Source organism: Scardinius erythrophthalmus (assembly GCF_964197995.2).
Source record: "Scardinius erythrophthalmus genome assembly, chromosome: 17".
Taxonomy (NCBI): domain Eukaryota; kingdom Metazoa; phylum Chordata; class Actinopteri; order Cypriniformes; family Leuciscidae; genus Scardinius; species Scardinius erythrophthalmus.
This window is the reverse complement of record NC_138237.1, coordinates 21,914,347-21,935,689: the sequence shown is the minus strand read 5'-3', so window position 1 is coordinate 21,935,689 and position 21,343 is coordinate 21,914,347. Positions and strand designations below refer to the sequence as shown.

Below are 21,343 nucleotides of genomic sequence, written 5' to 3'. Positions count from 1 at the left end.
GTGTTTGGAGGCATAAGCTGCTGCTATCGCGTCCACTATCCACCTGGACAAGCTCTGCTTCGAGGCGGCAAGACCCTTGGTGCGTCCGCCGAAGGAAACAAAGAGCTGCTCTGAACGCCTGAAAGCGGCGGAGCGCGTGATGTAAACTCTCAGCGCCCGGACAGGGCATAGGAGGTTATCACTGTCCCCACCATCGGATGCTGGCAGAGCCGAGAGGGAAATAACTTGTGCCCTAAACGGGGTTCCAATCGCTTTGGGGATGTAACCGTGCCTCGGTCTGAGAATGACTTCGAGTCATTCGGCCCGAACTCGAGACATGCAGGGCTAACTGATAGCGCGTGCAAATCACCCACTCGTTTGACTGAAGACAGAGCTATCAGAAAAACGGTTTTAAGCGACAGATACTTTAGATCCGCGGATTCAAGCGGTTCAAAGGGAAAAGCCTTTAGGGCCGCAAGGACCAAGGACAGATCCCACGAGGGAACCGAGGGGGGCCGCGGGGGGTTCATCCGTCTAGCTCCTCTGAGGAAGCGGATAATGAGCTCATTCCTTCCCATTGCCCGGCCGAGCGTCGTCTCAGCGAACGCTGTAATAGCGGCCACATATACTTTGAGCGTGGAAGGGGATCTGCCCTTTTCCAACAGCTCTTGCAAGAAGGAGAGCACCCGCGGAACCCCGCATGCGCGCGGATCCAGGTTTTGAGTAGCGCACCATTTAGAAAACACCGACCATTTAGACGCGTAGAGCCGTCTCGTGGAGGGGGCTCTAGACTGCGTGATCGTGTTCACGACCCCTTCTGACAGGTCAACGGGTATCCGTTGATCACCCATGCATGCAGCGACCAGCGCTCTGGATGGGGATGCCAGATCGATCCAGCGGCTTGGGAGAGGAGATCCTTTCTCACCGGGATCGGCCATGGGGGTGAGTGCGACAGCCTCACTAGCTCTGGGTACCAAGTTTGGTTTTCCCATCGCGGGGCTATAAGCAGCACTGAGTGGTGCGTTTCTCTGATCCTCTAAATGACCTGTGGCAACAGGGAGATCGGAGGAAAAGCATACAGCGGGAGGCTGGGCCATGTCTGGGACAGCGCGTCTTCGCTCTTCAAATAAAACTTCAGGCATTGAGCATTGTCTTTCGACGCAAAGAGGTCGATTTCCGCTCTGCCGAATAGGCGCCAGAGAAACTGGACTGTCTGGAGGTGCAGAGACCATTCTCCCGGGGGAATGTTGTCCCTGGACAGTCTGTCTGGACCGACATTCAGGTGGCCCGGTACGTGCGCGGCTTTCAGCGAGCGCAGCGAGCGGTAAGCCCACACGAGAAGGCGTTCTGTCAGCCTGCACAGATTCCTGGATCTGACACCGCCCTGTCGGTTCACATAGGATACCACGGACATGTTGTCCGAGCGGACTAGCACATGGTGATCCCGTATGAATGGGAGGAAGCGCCTGAGCGCGTTCTCGACCGCTATCATCTCCAAACAGTTTATGTGGAGGCATTTTTCCCGGTCTGACCATAGGCCAAAAGCCGGTTTGCCCTCGAACAGAGCGCCCCAGCCTGAGGTGGAAGCGTCCGTCGAGATAATTTTGCGGTGTGAGATAGCTCCCATTGTCACTCCCCGCTGGTACCAGTCGGCCGCTAACCAGGGCTTCAGAGCTGAAACGCAGCTCTGAGTCACTCTGATGCGAATACCGCCGGAAGCCCATGCTCTGTGAGGCACTCGGGCATTCAGCCAGCATTGTAGCGGGCGCATTCGTAAAAGACCCAGCCGAAGCACTGCTGCGGCTGAGGCCATACAACCCAGTAGCCTCTGAAATGTTTTGAGAGGTACGGTGCTGCCCGGCCGGAGAGACGCGGCCAGGCGTCGAATGCAGCGCGCGCGCTGTGTCGACAGACGGGCCGTGTACTGATATACCTGACCGTCGAAGGCGAATCTCAAGAATGGCCTGTGCCGGGGTATTATCAGGATCTGAAAAGCACGCGTCTTTTAGATCGAGAGATATAAACCAGTCCCTCGGGCGAATTTGCGCGAGAATTTGTCTGGTTGTGAGCATTTTGAACGGTCTTCTCATAAGAGCCTCGTTCAAACGTCTCAGATCCAAAATTGGTCTGAGTGCTCCGTCCTTCTTGGGAACGAGGAAATAACGGCTGTAAAAGCCCGACTCGCTCATGGAAGGGGAAACCGGTTCCATAGCCCTTTTGCACAGAAGTGTATTTCTGCTCGAAGTAGATGTGCTACTTCCCCATTCACTCTGGTCTCGATACGCGCTTGAAAGCGCGGAGGGCGGCGAGCGAACTGCAGAGTATAGCCCTGTTTTACTGTGCTTAGCACCCGTTCTGATGCGCCTGGAATAGTTTCCCACGCTTTTGCGTGTGCAGCCAGGGGCAGAATGGCCTCCGGGCTCCGATCGCCGCGCATCGTGGGCTCGAGAGCTCGAAACGGAGGGGCGGGCGCGGCGCGCGCGCTCTTGGTGCTTAGATACGGCAGATCGCACGCAGCGATAGCTGGCCGTTTTACACACAGTGTCCCGGTGGCTTTAGACGGGGAACATAAAGTGTGAGGCGCGACGCGCGATGGCGGCGTCGGGGCGAAAATGTTCGTTAGTATGTGTGAGCGCTCGAGGGCGGGCACAGGAGTTACATTCAGGGGCGGGCGCGGCGCGCGCGCTCTTGGTGGTTAGATACGGCGGATCGCACGTAGCGATAGCTGGCCGTTTTACACACAGTGTCCCGGTGGCTTTGGACGGGGAACATATAGTGTGAGGCGCGAAAATGTATGTGTGAGCGCTCGAGGGCGGGCACAGGACTCACATTTAAAACATGACCGGTCGTGCAAGGCCGTGTGACAGAGCGGGCAGTGAGTAGGTGTGGGCACGGAGAAGTGGACACGTGACCTACTTTTAACACTAAAGCGGCTTTTGCCTGCTTCATGAGAGTGGGCTCTGTGAGAGACACGGGATGTATAGTGCTTGTGTACAGGGGTGAGCACAGAACGTGGGCACATTCACTGTACTAGAAACACATACGGCGTCAGCCGTGCAACCAGACATTATGCTCTTTTGACATTTTCTGGGTTGCCGTGAGAACGGCGGATGCGCGCAGGCGAGCGAGTAGATACCGGCTCGTTGACTGCGGGGTAAACAGCTGCAGTAGCCGTGGCAACGGGGACTGACAGAGCGTTAAGCTTCGACGGTGGTCCAGCCGCAGGGCTGCGGGATTTAACCGTCTTTTCTTCTCTCGTGTTTAGACGCTCAAAAAATACTCGAGCACTCTGAGAAGGTGTGGTGCGAGGGGCGGGTTCGCTTTCTGTAAGTAAGAAAGACTGGCCGCGAGCTCGGAGAAGCAAGCAGCATAAATTTTATTTTCCCCGAGAGCTGGGATCGAACGCGGGTCTCTCGCATGAAAGCGTATGATTCTGCCACTGAGCCACAGGGGAATCACATAGGCTTTCAGTTAGCGCGAGCATATAAAAAGCGACCTCTTGTGTCGCGTCGGCGTTCGTTTGCAGGCGAGCGTGTGTTTAAAACAGGCTCGTTTACTGCAATAGTAATATTTCCAGTCGCCTGAACTTAAGAGGGGACTGAGAAATGTGTGAGGATTGGCGGTTGTCCAGCCGTAGCGAGACTAACACACTCTCTTCTCTTTTCGCCGGTGAGTGAGGCGCGCACGCTGAACGCTGCTCGTGACCGTCCGCTTTGTCATCCCTTGAACGGCGCAATCTGCACGGCCCAACGAGGGAGAGAGCGGGCTTGTTTTCTGTATGTAAGAAAAACTGGCCGCGAGCTCGGAGAAGCGAACAGCATAAACTTTAACTGCCGCGAGAGCGGGGATCGAACCCGGGTCTCTAGCTTGACAGTCTAGGATTCCGCCACTGAGCCACAGGGGAGAATACATTAGGTACGCGGTTAGCGTCATCATGTCTTGTGACAGCGTTTGCTTGCAGGCGAGCGTGTATTTATAACAGGCTCGTATACTGCAATAGTAACAATTCCAGTCGCCTGAACTTAAGAGGGGACTGAGAAATGTGTGAGAATGGAGGTTATAGTCCAGGCCACGGCGGGACGAAAACACTCTGTTCCCCTTTCACCAGTGACGCGCGAGGACGGAGTAGCTTTCTTGTAACGTAAAGAAAGCTCAGACCGTCCGCTCCTGCCATCCCTTGTGAGCGGCGCAGTTTGCGCGGCTCGAACAGAGGGAGAGGAAACTCGCTCCGAGACCGTCCGCTCCTGCCATCCCTCGTGAGCGGCGTATTGCACGGCTCGAACAGAGGGAGAGGAAACTCGCTCCGAGACCGTCCGCTCCTGCCATCCCTCGTGAGCGGCTCAGTTTGCGCGGCTCGAACAGAGGGAGAGGAAACTCGCTCCGAGACCGTCCGCTTCTGCCATCCCTTGTGAGCGGCGTATTGCACGGCTCGAACAGAGGGAGAGTACGGGTATCTATCACATTCGCCTCATCTCCTGACGCGGCGGCGGCGCGGGCAGAGCCGGCGGTTGAGCGGCCGGGAGGGAGAGGGCGAGAGAGAGCTCGAGGGAGAGGTTCCGGCGAGCTCCTCAGTCACAACAGTCTCCGGTGGTCGCTGCGAGCGGCGCTTCTTATTGCGCGGCCCGGCAGGGACAGGCGGAGCGACAGCTTGGTCGAAAGCTTCAAGTCGAGCCCGCAGGGTCGACATTGAAAGCTCTTCGCACTCGGAGAGTGCGGTGGCGGCGTGCCCGCGGCCCAGTCGGAGAGCGCAGAGAGGTGGCGGTCTCCGTAGCTGAGCGGGGCGCGGCACGAGCCGCAAAAACGAGGCGTTTTTACAAAAACGCCTCGTGCTCTTTTAGAGTACACACAGAAACAGTAATAATGTAAAGGATATGTCGCCGGATAGCGTAGCAGGCACGGATGGCTGAAGGCGGCGAAGACGGCCGGCTTCCTCAGGCGCTGTCCTAAGCTTGCTGGTCGCTGGTTTCAACGGCGGCGGCTCTCAAGATCCAGCGATGCGAAGAGCGTCGCTGAAGACAAGAAAATCAGAATTTTAGCCTGTGAGCGCTGAATATATACACGCTGGCCACGCCCATTCTGACGGTTAGAAGGGCGCGGAGGGCGCGAAGCCCTCATTGGTTGCCGCGTTCATAGCGCTCACCGATAGGCTTAAGCAGTTGCAGCCGAGCAGCCAATGAGCACGCTTATACAGCCTGCCTAGGTCTGTCGGCTGCTGCACTGCGTTGACAATGAATACAAAATTAAGGATAATTTTTTGGCTTCAGATCTCGAAGAAAGAAGACTTTCCCGATGCGTAAGCTACTTACGCAATACGAGAGAACCTCTCGTAAGAGAACTGCAATTCAGTTACAACGACTTGGATACATGTCTTCTGTAATGAATTTTTTAAAACATAAAATCACCTTTTTTAACCCTTTATATTAAAATGTTGCTTGCAAAAAACTGCAAAACTACATGCAATGCTTTGAATACACCTCTTCTTCAATGAACATGTTTTTAAATCTAAATTAAAATGCATTTATAAATTTCCCTTTTTGACCCTTTATATCAGGGGTGTCCAAACTCAGTCCTGGAGGCGATTTTTTATTTTTTTTTGCAGGGTGGTAGTGGAAAACTCATTAATATTCATTAGGGAAGTCATCCCTGATTGGTCTTAACCCCAGTGACGGGTAGGTTTAGGGACGGGGTTGGGGTAGGTCATCACATAGACCCCAGTGACGGGTAGGTTTAGGGGCGGGGTTAGGGGTAGGTCATCAGACCAATCAGGGATGACTTTCCTAATGAATATTAATGAGTTTTCTGCTACCACCCTGCAAAAAAAAAATTTCGTGTCCTGGAGGGCCACTGCCCTGCAGAGTTTAGCTCTAGCCTGCCTCAACTCACCTTCCTGGAAGTTTCTAGAATGCCTAAGACCTTGATTATCTGCTTCACGTGTGTTTAATTGGGGTTGGAGCTAAACTCTGCAGGACAGTGGCCCTCCAGGAGCAGGATTGGACATTCCTGCTTTATATTATTATGTTGCTTGCAAAATCTGGGCGTCAATGCAGAGAGATTAGCTCCCAAATGGTGGAGTAACGTTATCTACCAGCAGGGGCTAACTGAGCCACGCTAACCAGCAAAACTAACATCATTAGTTTGGAAATCACAATATTTCTTTAATTACATAAATAACAGTGGGCTTGATGTGGTGAAGTGATGCCGTAAAAACTGCTGGAAGAGAGACATTTGTCTTTTTCGTTGTGATTAGCAAGATTAAATAAGCATGTTCCTTCAAAACATTTGCTTTGAATGCCGTTTCAGCTTGACAAAGAAGTTCCACTGTGCTGTGCTAAACAAAAAGCCATTGCGTGTTTGAAAAGGCATCAATTGGGTGGTGATGACATGAGTGTTTGTAGACATGTTCAGTTTAACAGCGGTGAGAAACGGCGAAGGTATGTGCTTAATGTGGCTGCGGGAAGCAGTTTGCCTAGTCACTCTTCAGGTTTTCTGCTTTTGATTACATTTTCAATAAACATGTTCTTGCATCCCAATGTTCACCCATTGAACTGGTACAAAAGGTAAACAAACTGCTGTCAAACTGGCCGTGATTTGATTTCGCCACGTGTAATTTTCTGCAGGCCTCTCATTTATTTTTTTTACCCATGAGGTGCAATATTCCCAAAACACATTGAACGTTGCTCCGATAATACTGCGGGATTACGGATCCATTCCAGACCTGTGAATCAGCCGGAGCAGGTGGCGTGGGCTGGGGGGTTCCAGCGCTTACTGAAATGCTTTTCTTTGCCTATATCGAACGTCTCGAACTTTAGCAGAGCTGCAAAGATGTACAGAGAGATTTGCGAAGGAAACCAAAGAGTCATTGTTCTAGTGAATGACTGTTATTGTAGGGAATGGGACATGAACTGAAGTGTGATAAATGATCAGTAACTTGTAATGAATGCTATCTGAAAAGAGGGCATGCGTGTATTTTGGTTCTTGCACAACCACACTGTTGTTCTCTTTATTGTTTACTAGGCACTCAATGAAAGCTCTGTCTGTTGTGTTTTGGTTGGCATGCCTTGTTGATGTCTTAAGATGTTTGTGTCTTTGTTTCCTGCAGTAACCACAACGTTATCTCCCGGCTCGGGCCACGCCAGAAAATGCAACGACACCGAGAAGGCATACTGCGTGAATGGCGGTGACTGTTACTACATACATGGTATAAATCAGTTTTCCTGCAAGTGAGTTTCTCTCGATTTCCTTTACTCTAATGTCAGTCTATTTATACTCCTGGTAAATCAAATCAAAGGCTTCCACATGTATTATAATTAGGGCTGTCAAACGATTAATCGCAATTAATCGCATCCAAAATAAAAGTTTTTTTTTTACATAATACATGTGTGTGTATTATGTGTGTGTACGGTGTATAATTATTTTCTATATATAAATACACACGCATGCATGTATATATTTAAAAAATATTTGCATGTATATACTGTGTAAGTGAAGTAAGAATCCCTTGCCTTATTCCAACAATGGCCATCCATCAAGTCGCCCATCCTTTTCTTCTCAAACTCATTCTCTCCATCTATCGCATCTGTCTTTGGGTCGTGTCCCTCTTGTGTCAGGGGTACAGCGCGTTGACTCACTGGTGCAGATGTTGATGAGCGCGATATGACTGTGATGTGCTTGGGGAATTTAAAAAACCAGACCTCTCGTCCCCCTCCGGTGGCCCACGTTTAGCGTGCTGGAGCGGTGTGCATCAAACCATTGTAAAATGCCATGTCATGCTGGTTTAGAGCTAGAACAAATATTTACAAGAGCCAGAGGCCTCGCACAAGGTAAATAAGTCAGTTTGCTTACATTTCAATCACAGGGGAAAAGGACACCGATTTACACAGATGCTTTTAAATCGGGGGGTGCTCGGGACGTCTTGTTATGGGCCGAAAAAATATTTTCGGCCCGCATTATCAAAACAAGACCAGGGCAATTAAGTAGCTGCGAAGGGCAGGATAACAAACAAGGATGCAGGAGCACATGGAAACGAGTTTGTGTTTATGTGACCAGCTCTTATAGCAGGGAATGTCAGGTGCTGTTTCTCTTCTACTTCTACATCTTCTTCTTTTAAAATCAATTTCAGACCGCATGTTGCGCCATGTTATGAGAGCACCTGCTGGTATTTTCAGCCCAGATGCACGCCATGCGTGCTTGCGCGTGTGCGCCCCTGGAATACTGCTTGGTGAGCAAACTGCCAGGACATGTCTGCAACAGCCATTCAATAAGTTGTGTACAAATTGGAAGGAGCAATAACTCAATTGCTGCAGCTAATTCACTCATGGGTGAGGCACAGGTCCAGAAAAGTCGGATAATGCAGTCGAGGCCCGCTGGGAATTGTTGCCCCAAAGCTATCTCATTCAATATAGGCCAGGCATCCATAGGAATTACTCACCGGCTGAACAAGTCTAGCCATACAAGCTACCTCATATTTATGGCTGCCTCCTTTTCATTGAAATACAAAGTTCCACACACACATATGGGGTGAAGGAAGAAGTAATAAATGACCCAGGCTAAAATTATTTTCTTGCTGGAATGATGGGGCGGGGGGAGTATTTCACAGCCCTGCCAAGTTACGGCAGCTCCACATCGACACCCCTGTCATGTTTACATAAGACTGGGACAGATGACAAAACTGAGGAGGAGAGAGAAATGCCAGAGGAGATTCATGGCCCGCCACTGAGGGGGGGCCCTGTAGTATTCGGCTCTGCATCAAGGACAAGTTCTGATCTGAAGAACGTAGGTTATTGAGTTTTGTTTTTAGTGGACATCTCTAAATATATTATTCACTTCTCATGAACACCTGACAATTTACGGCTGTGAGTTCGCTTATAGAATGTGGTCGTCACTCCTGTAAATGAACTGTGTGTGTGAACGTAAACACAAATCGCACACCAAATACAAGGCTGACAACCGTATTCTGCTGTTTTGTGAAAGTCTCTTCTTAAAATGGTTATTTTGGCTTCTGATGTCTTGATCTTCCTGACCGTATCCAGCAATTAAAATCCTAGAACAGTGGGAAAAAAAACATAACATCGTTTGTAACATTCCTTAAACTCAAGAAGAACATTATTTGGACATTATTTGTGTACAGCACAATGATAAGACAAGGAAATAATTCTATTCTAAATTGTAACAACAACAAAAAATGTGGTTGACTGCATCCATAAGGTCAACCTTCAATTCTACAAGTTACTGTAAGAAAAAAATACCAAATATCTTTTCTTTAATTACTTGAAAATATAAGTTTATTGCTAATTGCTTTTGGTCCAAACTGGCTAGCCTGTTCTGCATAACAACTTAATTTGGGATATAAAAGTTATAATTTTGATGATTATGGCTTACAGCTTATGAAAACCAAATTCAAAATCTCAGAAAATTTGAATATTACATGAAATCAATAAAAACAAGGGATTTTAAATACAGAAATGTCGGCCCTCTGAAAAGTATAATCATGTATATGAATATAGTTATATATACTAAATATATTAGTTTCACCTTTTAATTTGAATTACCGAAATGCATGAACTTTTACACAATATTCTAATTTTTCGAGTTTCACCTGTATATTACTTGTATTGAATCTTTTTTTTTTTTTTTTTGCTAGAAAAATACACAATCATGGTTTTAAACTGTATTTTTCATGTCCCGAATTTTGTTAATTGATAAAACCTCATATAAAATGAACAGAAAATAAAACCAAATATTTAGTTTGACCTCCTGAGGTTGACGATCAACAAGTTAAGTGCCTCCTTTCACTGACCATTTGTTGAAAAAAAACGCAAACTTCATTTTTTTAAGAGCTTCAGGCACTTTTGTGTACTCTGTTCGTGGAAAGCGCCATTAAACTTTCCAAATATTAGTGCATGGAAACAGCTGCATCGAAAGTGTTTTTTTTTTTTATTATAACAGCAGTACTTTTCTTCAGACCAGATGCTGCATCCTTCATTATGTAACACAATGAAGATCAAGAGATCAGGCTTTATTTCCATGAGAATCTCGGTTAGGTATGACGTGTGTGCAGGAAAAATTCGACATTATTTGATTAATTCTGACAAATTCGCCGGCAGGATAGAAATGATGCAAAGCCTTCTGGGTCAGAACGGACTCTTTTAGGCAGTGCTGGTCCTCTCATTTTCCAGAGTTACAGTGACCTGATCGAAGGCAACAGGACGCAGAAGAAAGACACCCTTTCCTCTTCTTGTTTTTTCTCTGTCTCATTCTCATGAATTAAGGCAGCTTTACCCAGTGAAACTTCAGCTACAGCTTTAGTAAAACATTAAATATTTGACTGAGTAGTTAGATAAAGAAAACTGATTAGCAGAATGACAAAACATAAAGATTCAGTAAATAAATATTCTATGTAAGTACAGTTGCATTTTAGCTTTTGATGATTTGATTGATATTTATGTGTAATTTGCCAGTGGTGCTGGTTAGAGACTGATGTGTGTTTAAAACAGGATTAGATGATGTTATAACTAGCAGACCGAGGGAGCTATTTTTAGGATTTAGGTTTTTTTTAGTCTGCAGTGCTCTCTATTACAGTGTATTCCACTGTAAATGTGAAGATGGGTTGTTCATTTAGGGTGTGTTCACACTTGTCAGGTTTGGTTGGATTAAAACGAACTCTGGATTGATTGCTCTGTTAATGCAGTTTATTTGAATAAGTGTGAACGCTGAACCCTGGTGCGCACCAAACAAATGGACAGAGACCACTGAAAAGATGGGTCTCAAATCAACTCTGGTGCGATATGACTGAAATATGAATGCGACATGGACTAAAGACATCTAAACAAACCAAAAACAGGATGTGATGTCATGAGATGCGACCCTAAAAAGGACATACCTGTTTTTTCTCGCCATTGGAACTATGTTGCCCATTGCAGTTCGGGACAGGCGTCAGAACTAGCGTCTCTTGCAGTAGATTTTCGTTTGTGTGCAACAGAGGATTTTTTCTTTTTCACAATTTATAAGCTTTTTATGTGTTTAGCTCTGCACACCGCATTGTTCTGGATGTTTGATAAGTTCAGTCGCAAAATATACATCATAAAAGCTGATTTTTTGGCTCTTTGGTCTTAAATATGACTAAGGCTAAGCGAACCAGGGCTAAATGTATTTATTTTCTGGTCCATACCAAAAGAACCACTAGAACCGAACTACAAGTGTGAACACACCATTAAAGAACTCTTTCTTCCTGATCTGTCTCTTAAAAATTGCGTTCATTGCTCTAATTCAGCTCTTACCCCATTAACTATATTTTTTTAAAATTTCTGACAAAACATTTTCAATTTGTGAAACCTTGTTGAAAATGTTTGAACATCCTTAAAACAAGATCAATGTCCTTGAGAAGCAAGATAGTTTTAAATCCATATCTACAGTACCAGTCAAAAATATGTTTGGAACATTACAATTTATGTATCTCTTATGCTCACCAAGACTGCATTTATACTGTAAAAAGTGAATAGTTGGATCAAATTTTAAAAAATACTTCAATTGGTAACACCTAAAGAAATTAAGTTTTCTCAACTTAAATTATCACGTTTTATCGTGAAAAATGTGATAATTTAAGTTGAGAAAACTTAATTTCTTTAGGTGTTACCAATTGAAGTAATATTTTTAAGTTGAACCAACTGTTCACTTTTTACAGTGTATTTCATCAGAAAATACAGTAAATACAATAATGTTGTGAAATGTTACTGGAATTTAAAATGAATTTTTTCTATTTTAATGTATTTTAAAATGTAATTTATTCCTGTGAATTTTCAGCGTCATTACTCCAGTCTTCAGTGTCACATGATCCTTCAGAAATCATTCAAATATGCTGATTTGCTGCTTATTATTATTATCAATGTTTAAAACAGTTGTGATACTTAACATTTGTATATGTGTGTATTCAAATAATTTATCTTGAATTATGTTTATTTTTCTCAAACCATTAGGATTTGTTTTCTTGTTCTACACACAAACCTTAACTTAAATGTTGTGGTTAAAACAAGAACTGAACCATAAATAAACCATATTCAAGATATATTTCGTTTGCGTTATCTTACACAATTTTGCTTATCAAGTAAATTCATCTTGTTTTATGGAATTTAGCTAAAAAAATACTAAACAATACTGATAATGTAAATGTATATATACGGTTTGGCCACCTGGAACTAGATTCTTGGAACTGGTATCTGTGTCACTGACGTCTAGGCTTGTTTGGATGATGTTCATGATGTTTATCTTCTTCAGGTTTACTTCTACAGCGCAGTTCTGGCAAAAAACTCTTTCTATTTCTCTCTCACCGCCTTTGTAGATTTTCACTAAATTGGAGTCTTTCGGCTCCCACTGCCAGGCGGAGGTTAAGTAGGGGGAAAATCTAGAGGAAAGAGACAGAATATGAAGTAAAAAAAGAATGATGCAACGATCTACAAGAAATAAAGCGTCAGGGAGAATAGAGCAGTTTCTGGCTGTACCAATCATTAGCCTGGATAACAATATTTCATCATCTTTATTTTATTATTATTATCACTATTTTACACATTTTAGAACAGTAATTATGGAAGCTTGTTTCCGCCACAAAAAATAAAAAAGGTGATTTCGACTTTTTATCTCACAATTCTATTTTATTCTCTCTCAATTGCGAGTTTACATTTTCTCACAATTGCGAGACATAAAGTCACAATTATTTATATCACGCCAATTCTGACTTTGTCTCGCAATTGTGAGTTTATATCCCGTTATATGCGTGACATAAACTCGCAATTACCAAAAAAAAAAGTCAGAATTGGTGGATATAAACTCACAATTATTTATATTACGGCAATTCTGAGTTTATATCCCGCAATTCTGACTTTTTTTCTGGTAACTTGAGATAATATCATGCATATGACGGGATATAAACTCGCAATTGCCAGAAAAAAAGGCAAAATTGTGAGATAAAAAGTCGCAATTATCCTTTAATTTTTAGCGAAATTTTCCACCGGACAAAATTGCGATTGTTAACTCATGATTTCTGTTCTGTCTGTGCGCACCAATCTTGCACTTCTATCTACTCCTCAACCAGACCACCTAGAGACTTCGGGTTTTCGGCATTATGTTAAGGAAGGTCTAATCTTGGGAACGCACAAAAAAATCCAGGAAAAGATTTACTATCTCTTAGTGTTGTGATCCCATGACGTGAGAAAATTGCGCTAAAACACTCACTGAGTTTTTATTACTTGTTTTTTTATTCCGTGGCGGAAACAGGATTCCAAAAATAATAAATACATTATTATTTACAAATAAAAAATTATATTAATAATAATAAATATTAAGTAATCATCAATGCATCCTGCAATTGTTTTCAAATATTGAATATAAAATATTATTAATAATACTGATGAATATAAATAATAATGCCAATGCATCCTGAGATGTTTTTTTTTAATGTTTAGAAGAAGAAAAAAAACAATTTGTGAGAAAGTTTAACCGCTTTTCTTCCATGAATGAAAGCCGATCTAATTTATTTCAATTTTTTATTGTAAAACATTTAGTTTTGTAAAGAAACACTAGGAGTTTTTCACCACATTACCACATTTCTTCAAGGTAAAGACACAAGGACCAGTCTGAGTCTGTAAGCTTTATGCAAACAATGAACATAGACAGATGTAATATAATCTGTTCTTCATTTGGAGAAAGGAATGAATGAAGTTGAGGAGTTAAAATCCCAGAGGACCTCTCCAGACTGAGAGGCACACGTTTGCACACACGTCGGTCGGTCTCTCTGGCACTCTCCAGCAGGATAACATTGTTTCCATGACCTTTGACCCCCACATGTCTGCGCTCCGGTACATACCCCAACTTCTCTCCCTCCTGCATTCCCCTAGAGACTACAACATCTCACCATCTCTCTGTTATTCCCAGGGTCTCCGTAGTTAAAACTGCAGTGTTTTACCGCGTACCAGGCAGTGAAGGGATTACGGCCTGAACCATGGCTCATTTTACACTCTGTAAACTTACCAATGGCTTCGTGTGTGTGCTGCATGTATAGTGTCACGCGTAATGCCTCACATCCTACTTCAAAAGGGCTTTTTAACTTTAACAGGAGCCTTGTGTGTATGCGTGCCCGCTAAGAGCTGCTTTAAGATCTTACTGAATTGTGTTAGATTTAAGCTATTTGCCAGCAGGGTACAAAGTCATATTCTCTGAAAACAAATCTTTAATGCTTCCCAAGTAAATGGACTTGTTTTGAGGATGCTGAGATTTTACTGGAAAACGAATCATTTTGAGCCTCTGGCGGTGCAGCGTGGGATGTGCAGGGAGACGGCGTTCAGAAGACGAGCTGGTGACGGAAGATAACGCTCGCTCACCATTTCTGTTTGTCCTGAAAATTGAAGGTGGCCATTCATCAGTGATTGATCGCTGACTAGAGCAGTTATTGAGTTAGAGGAATTAACACTGTGAAAACATTTCCCTCATATCGCTCATTGCGCACTGATGAGGCGTAATCTGTTTACTGGAATGACATGAATAAGCATAATTGGCCAATCAAATCCATGAATGAGAGCCATGTCATAATCAGGCGACCATATTAGAGATGTGCTGCTTATAGGTTTAGATACAGTTTAAGCTGTTGGTGTTTGCTAGAATATGATTGGTTCATACCAGGCTTTATTCTGGGCTGCAAAATCATTTTTAATCAATTTTATTTCAGGTTTTCCAGACAACAAGATCAATTTACTTGAGAAGCAAACTATAGTAAGATGTGTAATCATTTTAAAAAGAAATTAGCTTTCAAAGAGATTAGCTTTCAAAGAATATATCTTTAATTAAAAAGAGTTAGATATGTTGAAGTACATTTGTTTATTACTTTTAAGTTTGTTTTTTTTTTTTTGCTTAAAATTAGAAAAAAAACTTGTTTTCAGAGAATATATACTGTGGTCAGTTACATGACTTTTTTAAAAGAAATTAATACTTTTATTCAACAAGGATGCATTCAATTGATTAAAAGTGACATTAAAAAAAAATATTGTTGGTTTAACTTAAAAAAAGTACTTACCTAGTTAAAATTTTTAGTTAAAATTTGAGGTAATACAATGAAGGTGATTGGTTTGACAACAGAAACTCAAAATTCTATGTTATCTGAACCAAAATAATTATCTAAGTTGATTTGACAAAAGAAAAAAAAGTTGTGATAACAAATCATGAAAATATTTTTTTAAAGTGTAACGACTTTTACATTATTACAAAAACAAATAAATGTTGTTCTTTTGAACTTTCTATTGAAAAGAAAAATGTATCACGGTTTCCAAAGAAATATTAAACGGCTGTTTTTAACATTGAAATGTTTCTTATCAGATATATATTTCTGAAGGATCATGTAACACTGAAGACTGGATTAAAGATGCTGAAAATTCAAATTTGCCATCACAGGAAATCATACATTTTAAAATATATATTCAATAGAAAACAGTCATTTTAAATTGTTATAATATTTCACAATTTCACTTATTTTACTTTACATTTTTTACTGTACAGATGCATGCAGCCTTGGTGACTTCTTTCAAAAATACTAAACGTGTTTTAAACTATGATGTAAATTCAAGATATATTCTCTGGAAAACTAAATCTTAAAATATTATACTGTAAAATTATCTTGTTTTAAGAATGGTTGATAAATATTTAGAATACTTCAAATCATTCAGAAAGTGCTCTTCTTAAACAAATGATGGCTGGAGAATCGGCTGACTGTCAGATGTTTGTCTGGATGTGTTTCTGACGTCGCCGTGCATAATATCCTCTGTGTATGATGTCTGTGTGTGTTTGGTGTATCTCTGTATTTCATCACCTCTCCTTCCCCCAGATGTCCGGATGGATACTTCGGCCAGCGGTGCTTGCAGACAGAGCCCTTGCGGTTATACATGCCCAAACCTAATAAAAGTATGTTGACTTGAGATGCACAGCAGCAAACAGAGGACCGGCTGTCACTGGGTTACCACTGTTGTCTCTCCTTTACCTCCTTCCGCCTCCCAAGGCTTGCTGGCTTAAGTCTGTCCTGAAATAGACACAGTGGTTCCTCCAGTGGGATCCTCTGCTTCTGCTGTACATAATTGTGCTATTGTCCTAATGTTCTCTCTGCTTTCTTTTCTCCCCCCTCTCTCTCTCTCTCTCTCTCTCTCTCTCTCTCTTGCTTTCACCCTTTCCTTTTTCTCTTGCATTTTTTTCTCTGCTCGACACTCTCTCCCTCTCTCTCTCTCTCTCGCTCTCTCTCTATGGTTTTGTCTCTTTTCATCAGGTGTCCAAATGACTTTACTGGTGATCGCTGTCAAACCTACGTTATGGCCAGTTTCTACCGTATGTCCATTTCTTCTTCTGTCTGTCTGTCTGTCCGGTTTGCATGCTGAAACCGGAGATGTGGAATGTGGTTCTGCAATGGTTATTAATCTACTTCCTGTTCTAACATATCCATTTTCTTACAATTATTGAGTTTTATTTGGTCCAGTGTCTCATTTACCCCCTGCATCACTGGTTAATTGATTTTACATTACATTACCTCTTAACATGATCAATGATGCATGTTTTCAGTTATGATGCATGTTCTTTAATAGATTGAACCGTAACTTAGTCATAATCATAATGGCAATAAAACACCAAGATGCTGCATCATTCCTTAACATATATGACAGAAATATAGTTACTGTCAATTTACTAACAATAAACATGTGACTGGTCAGCTAATAATTTAGATATAAAAATTGCACAATAGCTATCACAAAATGGCAACTAATATTTACATTTAAAAAAAATGTCCATAAACCTTCATATTAACAGTGCCATGTTGGTTATGTATGTTTTTATTTATCAGTATCTGTTAATATTTGATATGTATTGGCTTTACATTTACAATTTAATCTTTAAAAGCACTAATAATTTTAAATGTTCATTAGTAAATCTTAAAACGAATATTGTCACTCTGTGCATTATAACATTGTGACACCTTCACAAGTAGCATTTAAAATGATCAATTTTAGTTTTTAGTGTTTTATTAGAATTTAGTGTTTAATCATTTATCGGCCAAAACATAAAAATTGTTATCGGCCAGAATTGTAATATTAATGCATCACTAATTCCTTTGGTCCAAACAGTGGAGCATAAAAGCCCGTTCACACCAAGCACGATAACGATAAAGATAACTATATATGCGTCCACACCAACGACCGAAAACAGTCTTTTTATTCTAAGCACGCGCGCGCCCGCGCTGCGGTTTCAAAGTAGCGAAAATGGATGACCTGCTAGAATGGATTCTGATTGGCTGTCAGTGTTTTATCGTTTGACAGCTGGAAAAAAATCGTTCTGAAAGTGATCCCAACGATATCGTTCCTCATATCTTTATCGTTATAGTTGTGGTGTGAACTCTGTTATTCTTTAATATGGAGAACGATTTTTAGAATTATATCTTTATCGTTATCTTTATAGTTATCGTCCTTGATGTGAACGGGCCTTTAGGCTGTCAACGCCAAGATCTTGGGTTTGATTCTCAGGGAATATATGAACGGTCAATCCTTGAATGCAATATAAAGCATCTTCCAAATGCATAAATGCAAATTAAATACTTTTCTACCAAATTGTGTAGTAAATGTATTTCAAATTATTACTGAGTTCTGCAATTTCATAATTGCATAGATTTAGTACCGTAATGCTGCCATAATTAGTTCGAAGTTAAAAAATATATATATATTTTGAGTTTGTAGTAGGGCTGTTTTCGACTAAGGATTTTCATAGTCGAATCTGATTCGTTAGATTTTGCCATAGTCGACTGATAGTCGAACCTTTTTTTTTTTTTTTTTTTTTTTTTAGATAGCAGCTAGATTTTTTCCATTTCAAACAAAAGAGCTAAAAAACACATATATATCACACATATATCATAACATTTCATAAACATGAGGAGCAATATGAGAGAGAAATTTGGTGATGGTTGTTTAGGTACATTAAATCACGTAAAGCTTTTTCACGCCCATGAGAACCGCGTGGAGTCAACTCACAGCCGCTCCGCAGCCCTGCTGAAAATGTGAAGCAGAAACGCTTAATATCAGATAACGTCCATAATAATTGGACTCTGGGTTCGATTTTTTGACCATTTTCAGTGGTTATGAGGAGCAATATGAGAGGGAAATTTGGTAATCGTTGTTTAGGTACATTAAACAATGTAAAGCTTTTTAACGCACATGGGAACCGTGTGGAGTCAACTCACAGCCGCTCCGCAGCCCTGCTGAAAATGTGAAGCAGAAACGCTTAATATCAGATAACGTCCATAATAATTGGACTCTGGGTTCGATTTTTTTTTTTATCATTTTAAGTGGTTATGTGGAGCAACATGAGAGGGGAATTTGGTAATCATTGTTTAGGTACATTAAACCATGTAAAGCTTTTAACGCACATGAGAACCGTGTGGAGTCAACTCACAGCCGCTCCGCAGCCCTGCTGGAAACGTGAAGCAGGTTTTTGAATACATTTTTATTTATTTACATTAGTAAGCTACAGGACATCGTCTTTCAAAACATGACCTGAAAAAATAAAATAAAAATGGTACCCAGCCCTTCTGAAAATGCGAATGCGTCTCTGTCCCCAGCACATTTCAAACCAAACTGACGCCCATGTATTCGACTATGAGGTTCATAGTCGAATCAGACCTCTCCGAATCGAATCGTCGAATCCTCGACTATTAGAAGTCAGCCCTAGTTTGTAGACAGAATTTTGTATCAGCTGTAGTAATTTGTATACAATGCATCATTCTGTAGTTTCACAAGCGAGTGCGGTGTAAAACAAGAGCGGTTTGCGAAGTACAGCCATTGTTTCCCTCGAACAATCCTGCCACAAATCCCCTCACAGTTGAAAAATCCACCCCTTAATTATGCTGTGAAATTAAACAGCTCCACTTCCCCGAGGTGACACATTTTAACCGTATAAGGCTACACCTCGGCGTCTCCACCGCACATGTCCATCAACTACAGAATAACACCTAGATTAGAGGGAGGCGCAGGGATCACTACACCTGACAGCTCATGCCTGTGAGCTATTGAGTCCGCATAGTGTGTATAATCAGGCCTTTGTGCTCTCGACGGTGTTGCTCTGCTGCCTCTGTTTACATTTTACCATGACCTTAAATCTCAACATATATTAATTCGCTTTTAAAAAGATGGGAAGTACAGCATGAAAGATTAATGTTAACAAAATGAACCGCAGATGGAAAGTTGCATGTAGACTGGAATAGATTTCCACGTCGTATAAAAAGGATTCATTTATGACGTGTACACAAAGTGGTGCAAAACAAGAAAAATCATAATTTGACACTCTACCTGTGTCATGTAATGTCAGGTCGTGATTTATCATCCTATATCAGGACAGCGCTCGGATCAAGTCTTTGCACGCGTGGATTGTCAGCTTTTAAAACAGTCAACAACCAGGCTACCTTTCCGTACTTTGTAGCGCTGTTCAGTTTGGGAGGTCTAGAAATGGTTGTCTGTCAACATTAGATGTTGAAACAGTGCAGGTATTGATGCTTTTAAACCGGAGGAAATGGAAATAGCATAAATGTAGCACAATAGGTGCGTGTACATACAAGCAGAGTGAGGGAAAAAATGTCTTTGGCGCCAGGGAACATGGGTAGAAGAGAGAAGTGAAGGTGTTTCCCATCTTAGTGCATGCTAGGAATATTCTAACACCGAGAACATTTGACAAAATGACAGTTCTACATGCAACGCCCAGCTGTGATTCTCAGGTTGGAGGTTGTGCACGACGTGTCCTCAAAGCTGTCGTCCCTGAGAGAAAGGGATTTTCTGTCACTTTCTGTTCAACTCGCTGTTGAGAGAATTGTAATCGCTCTACCAATTAGAGTCATAGTAGAGAACTAAAATATTCTTTGGCAGAAGCACCTGCAACAGCCCAGGGGATTTTAGACTAGGATCCCTGAGAAATATTACAAACTGACTCACTCTCATGAAATTCGAACACAAAAGAATAGATTTTAAAGAATGTCCAAGCTACTTTTTTACCACAATTGCAAAGTGAACATGGGCAGATGAATGAATTTTTTTTCTTTCAAAGTGTAAATGGGTCTTTAAATATAAAGCACCTGGAATAGTAATATTTTTGTTTTCTTGGTTTTGGTTTTTGTTCCTTATTTACTTTATAATGCAAAAAAAAATCGTATCTCTACCCGACGATCGCTCAGGCATCTGTTCCACCTCTATCAAACCTGTGAAAGTATGTTGTCATGACAACAGTGGGAATTTCCTGCGGCTAATATTAGGCAGGTTAGCTGCCAAACTTTTATCCCAGTAACACAGAAATAATGATACTGTGTTTCATATGACAACTGCTCTCTCTGGCTCAGCAGAAGCGCCAACCAGATCTGAATGGTTTAATAACCACAGGAGAATCGTTTTCATTTAGGACTGAGATCACGTGGGTGTGGGTTTGAATCGATCTTTTAACGATTAATCGCGCTGAGAATATAAAACCCCCTAAATTGATTTGTCTAGCCATGATATTTGTTGCATAGCGCATGTTTTACTAATATAACATCCCAAAGTGTAAATAGCATCTTGTCATTAACAATTAACATAAACAAACATGCATCAAATTGTTTTTATGAATAATATCAGCTGTCTGTGTGCCCCACAGGTAAGACACATCAGAGATATTTGAATTGTGAAACTTAATGAACGCTTGAATGTATATCCGTTTACTTGCATTCCTTGCTGTATATAACAATAATTACTTTAATGATGAAATAACACCCCTAAAATAACATAAATTAAAGTGTCTAACAATGCGCCCTGACATGACCCCACAGTGACATGAATTCATAAAATAAAATCTACTAACCTAGCTGCTCGTTTCAAAATCTCAGATCCTAATCCATGCAATAAACACCGAAATAAACTACTAGTTTGATGCTAGATGCTAGTTTGATGATTTTGATAATAATTCTTCTTTATTATTCTTTATTATTTTCTCTTACCCATTAATCCAGATCTGTTTTCAAGAAACCTATATTTCATATGTGCTCTAACCTGCATTATCTAACCACTTATACTTCTTCACATTAAAGTATCTGCATGATGTGTCTTGACATGACTTTCATTATGCCAATATGTGTTCCTATGTATGGTGGGATATCTATCTCCTAAATCTTGTTCTTGTTTTTCCTCTCTCTCTCTCTCTCTCTCTCTGTTTTTGTTTTTGCTCTTCGTTATCAACTCTTTGCACTGGCAGAATCTCTTGGGATTGAATTTATGGGTATGGACCAATCCTTCATTCCGTTTTCCAGATTGAACTGTGTAGCTCTCATTCCATTTGACAC

General features: G+C 41.8%; 1 protein-coding gene across 29 annotated transcripts in view; it reads left to right on the top strand.

Moving 5' to 3' along the window:
- The window catches only part of nrg2a (neuregulin 2a), a 117,966-nt gene that overhangs the window by 83,823 nt on the left and 12,800 nt on the right, over positions 1 to 21,343 (top strand). For 10 of the 29 annotated variants that reach the window (XM_081391661.1, XM_081391649.1, XM_081391639.1 and 7 more), the window contains exons 4-6: positions 7,079 to 7,199; positions 16,274 to 16,332; positions 21,256 to 21,279. In XM_081391661.1, coding sequence (XP_081247787.1) covers positions 7,079 to 7,199; positions 16,274 to 16,332; positions 21,256 to 21,279 — 204 coding nt within the window. Of the gene's footprint in view, positions 1 to 7,078; positions 7,200 to 15,841; positions 15,919 to 16,273; positions 16,333 to 21,255; positions 21,280 to 21,343 lie in introns of all 29 variants that reach the window. The other 19 variants (XM_081391652.1, XM_081391634.1, XM_081391633.1 and 16 more) reach the window with 3 other exon arrangements.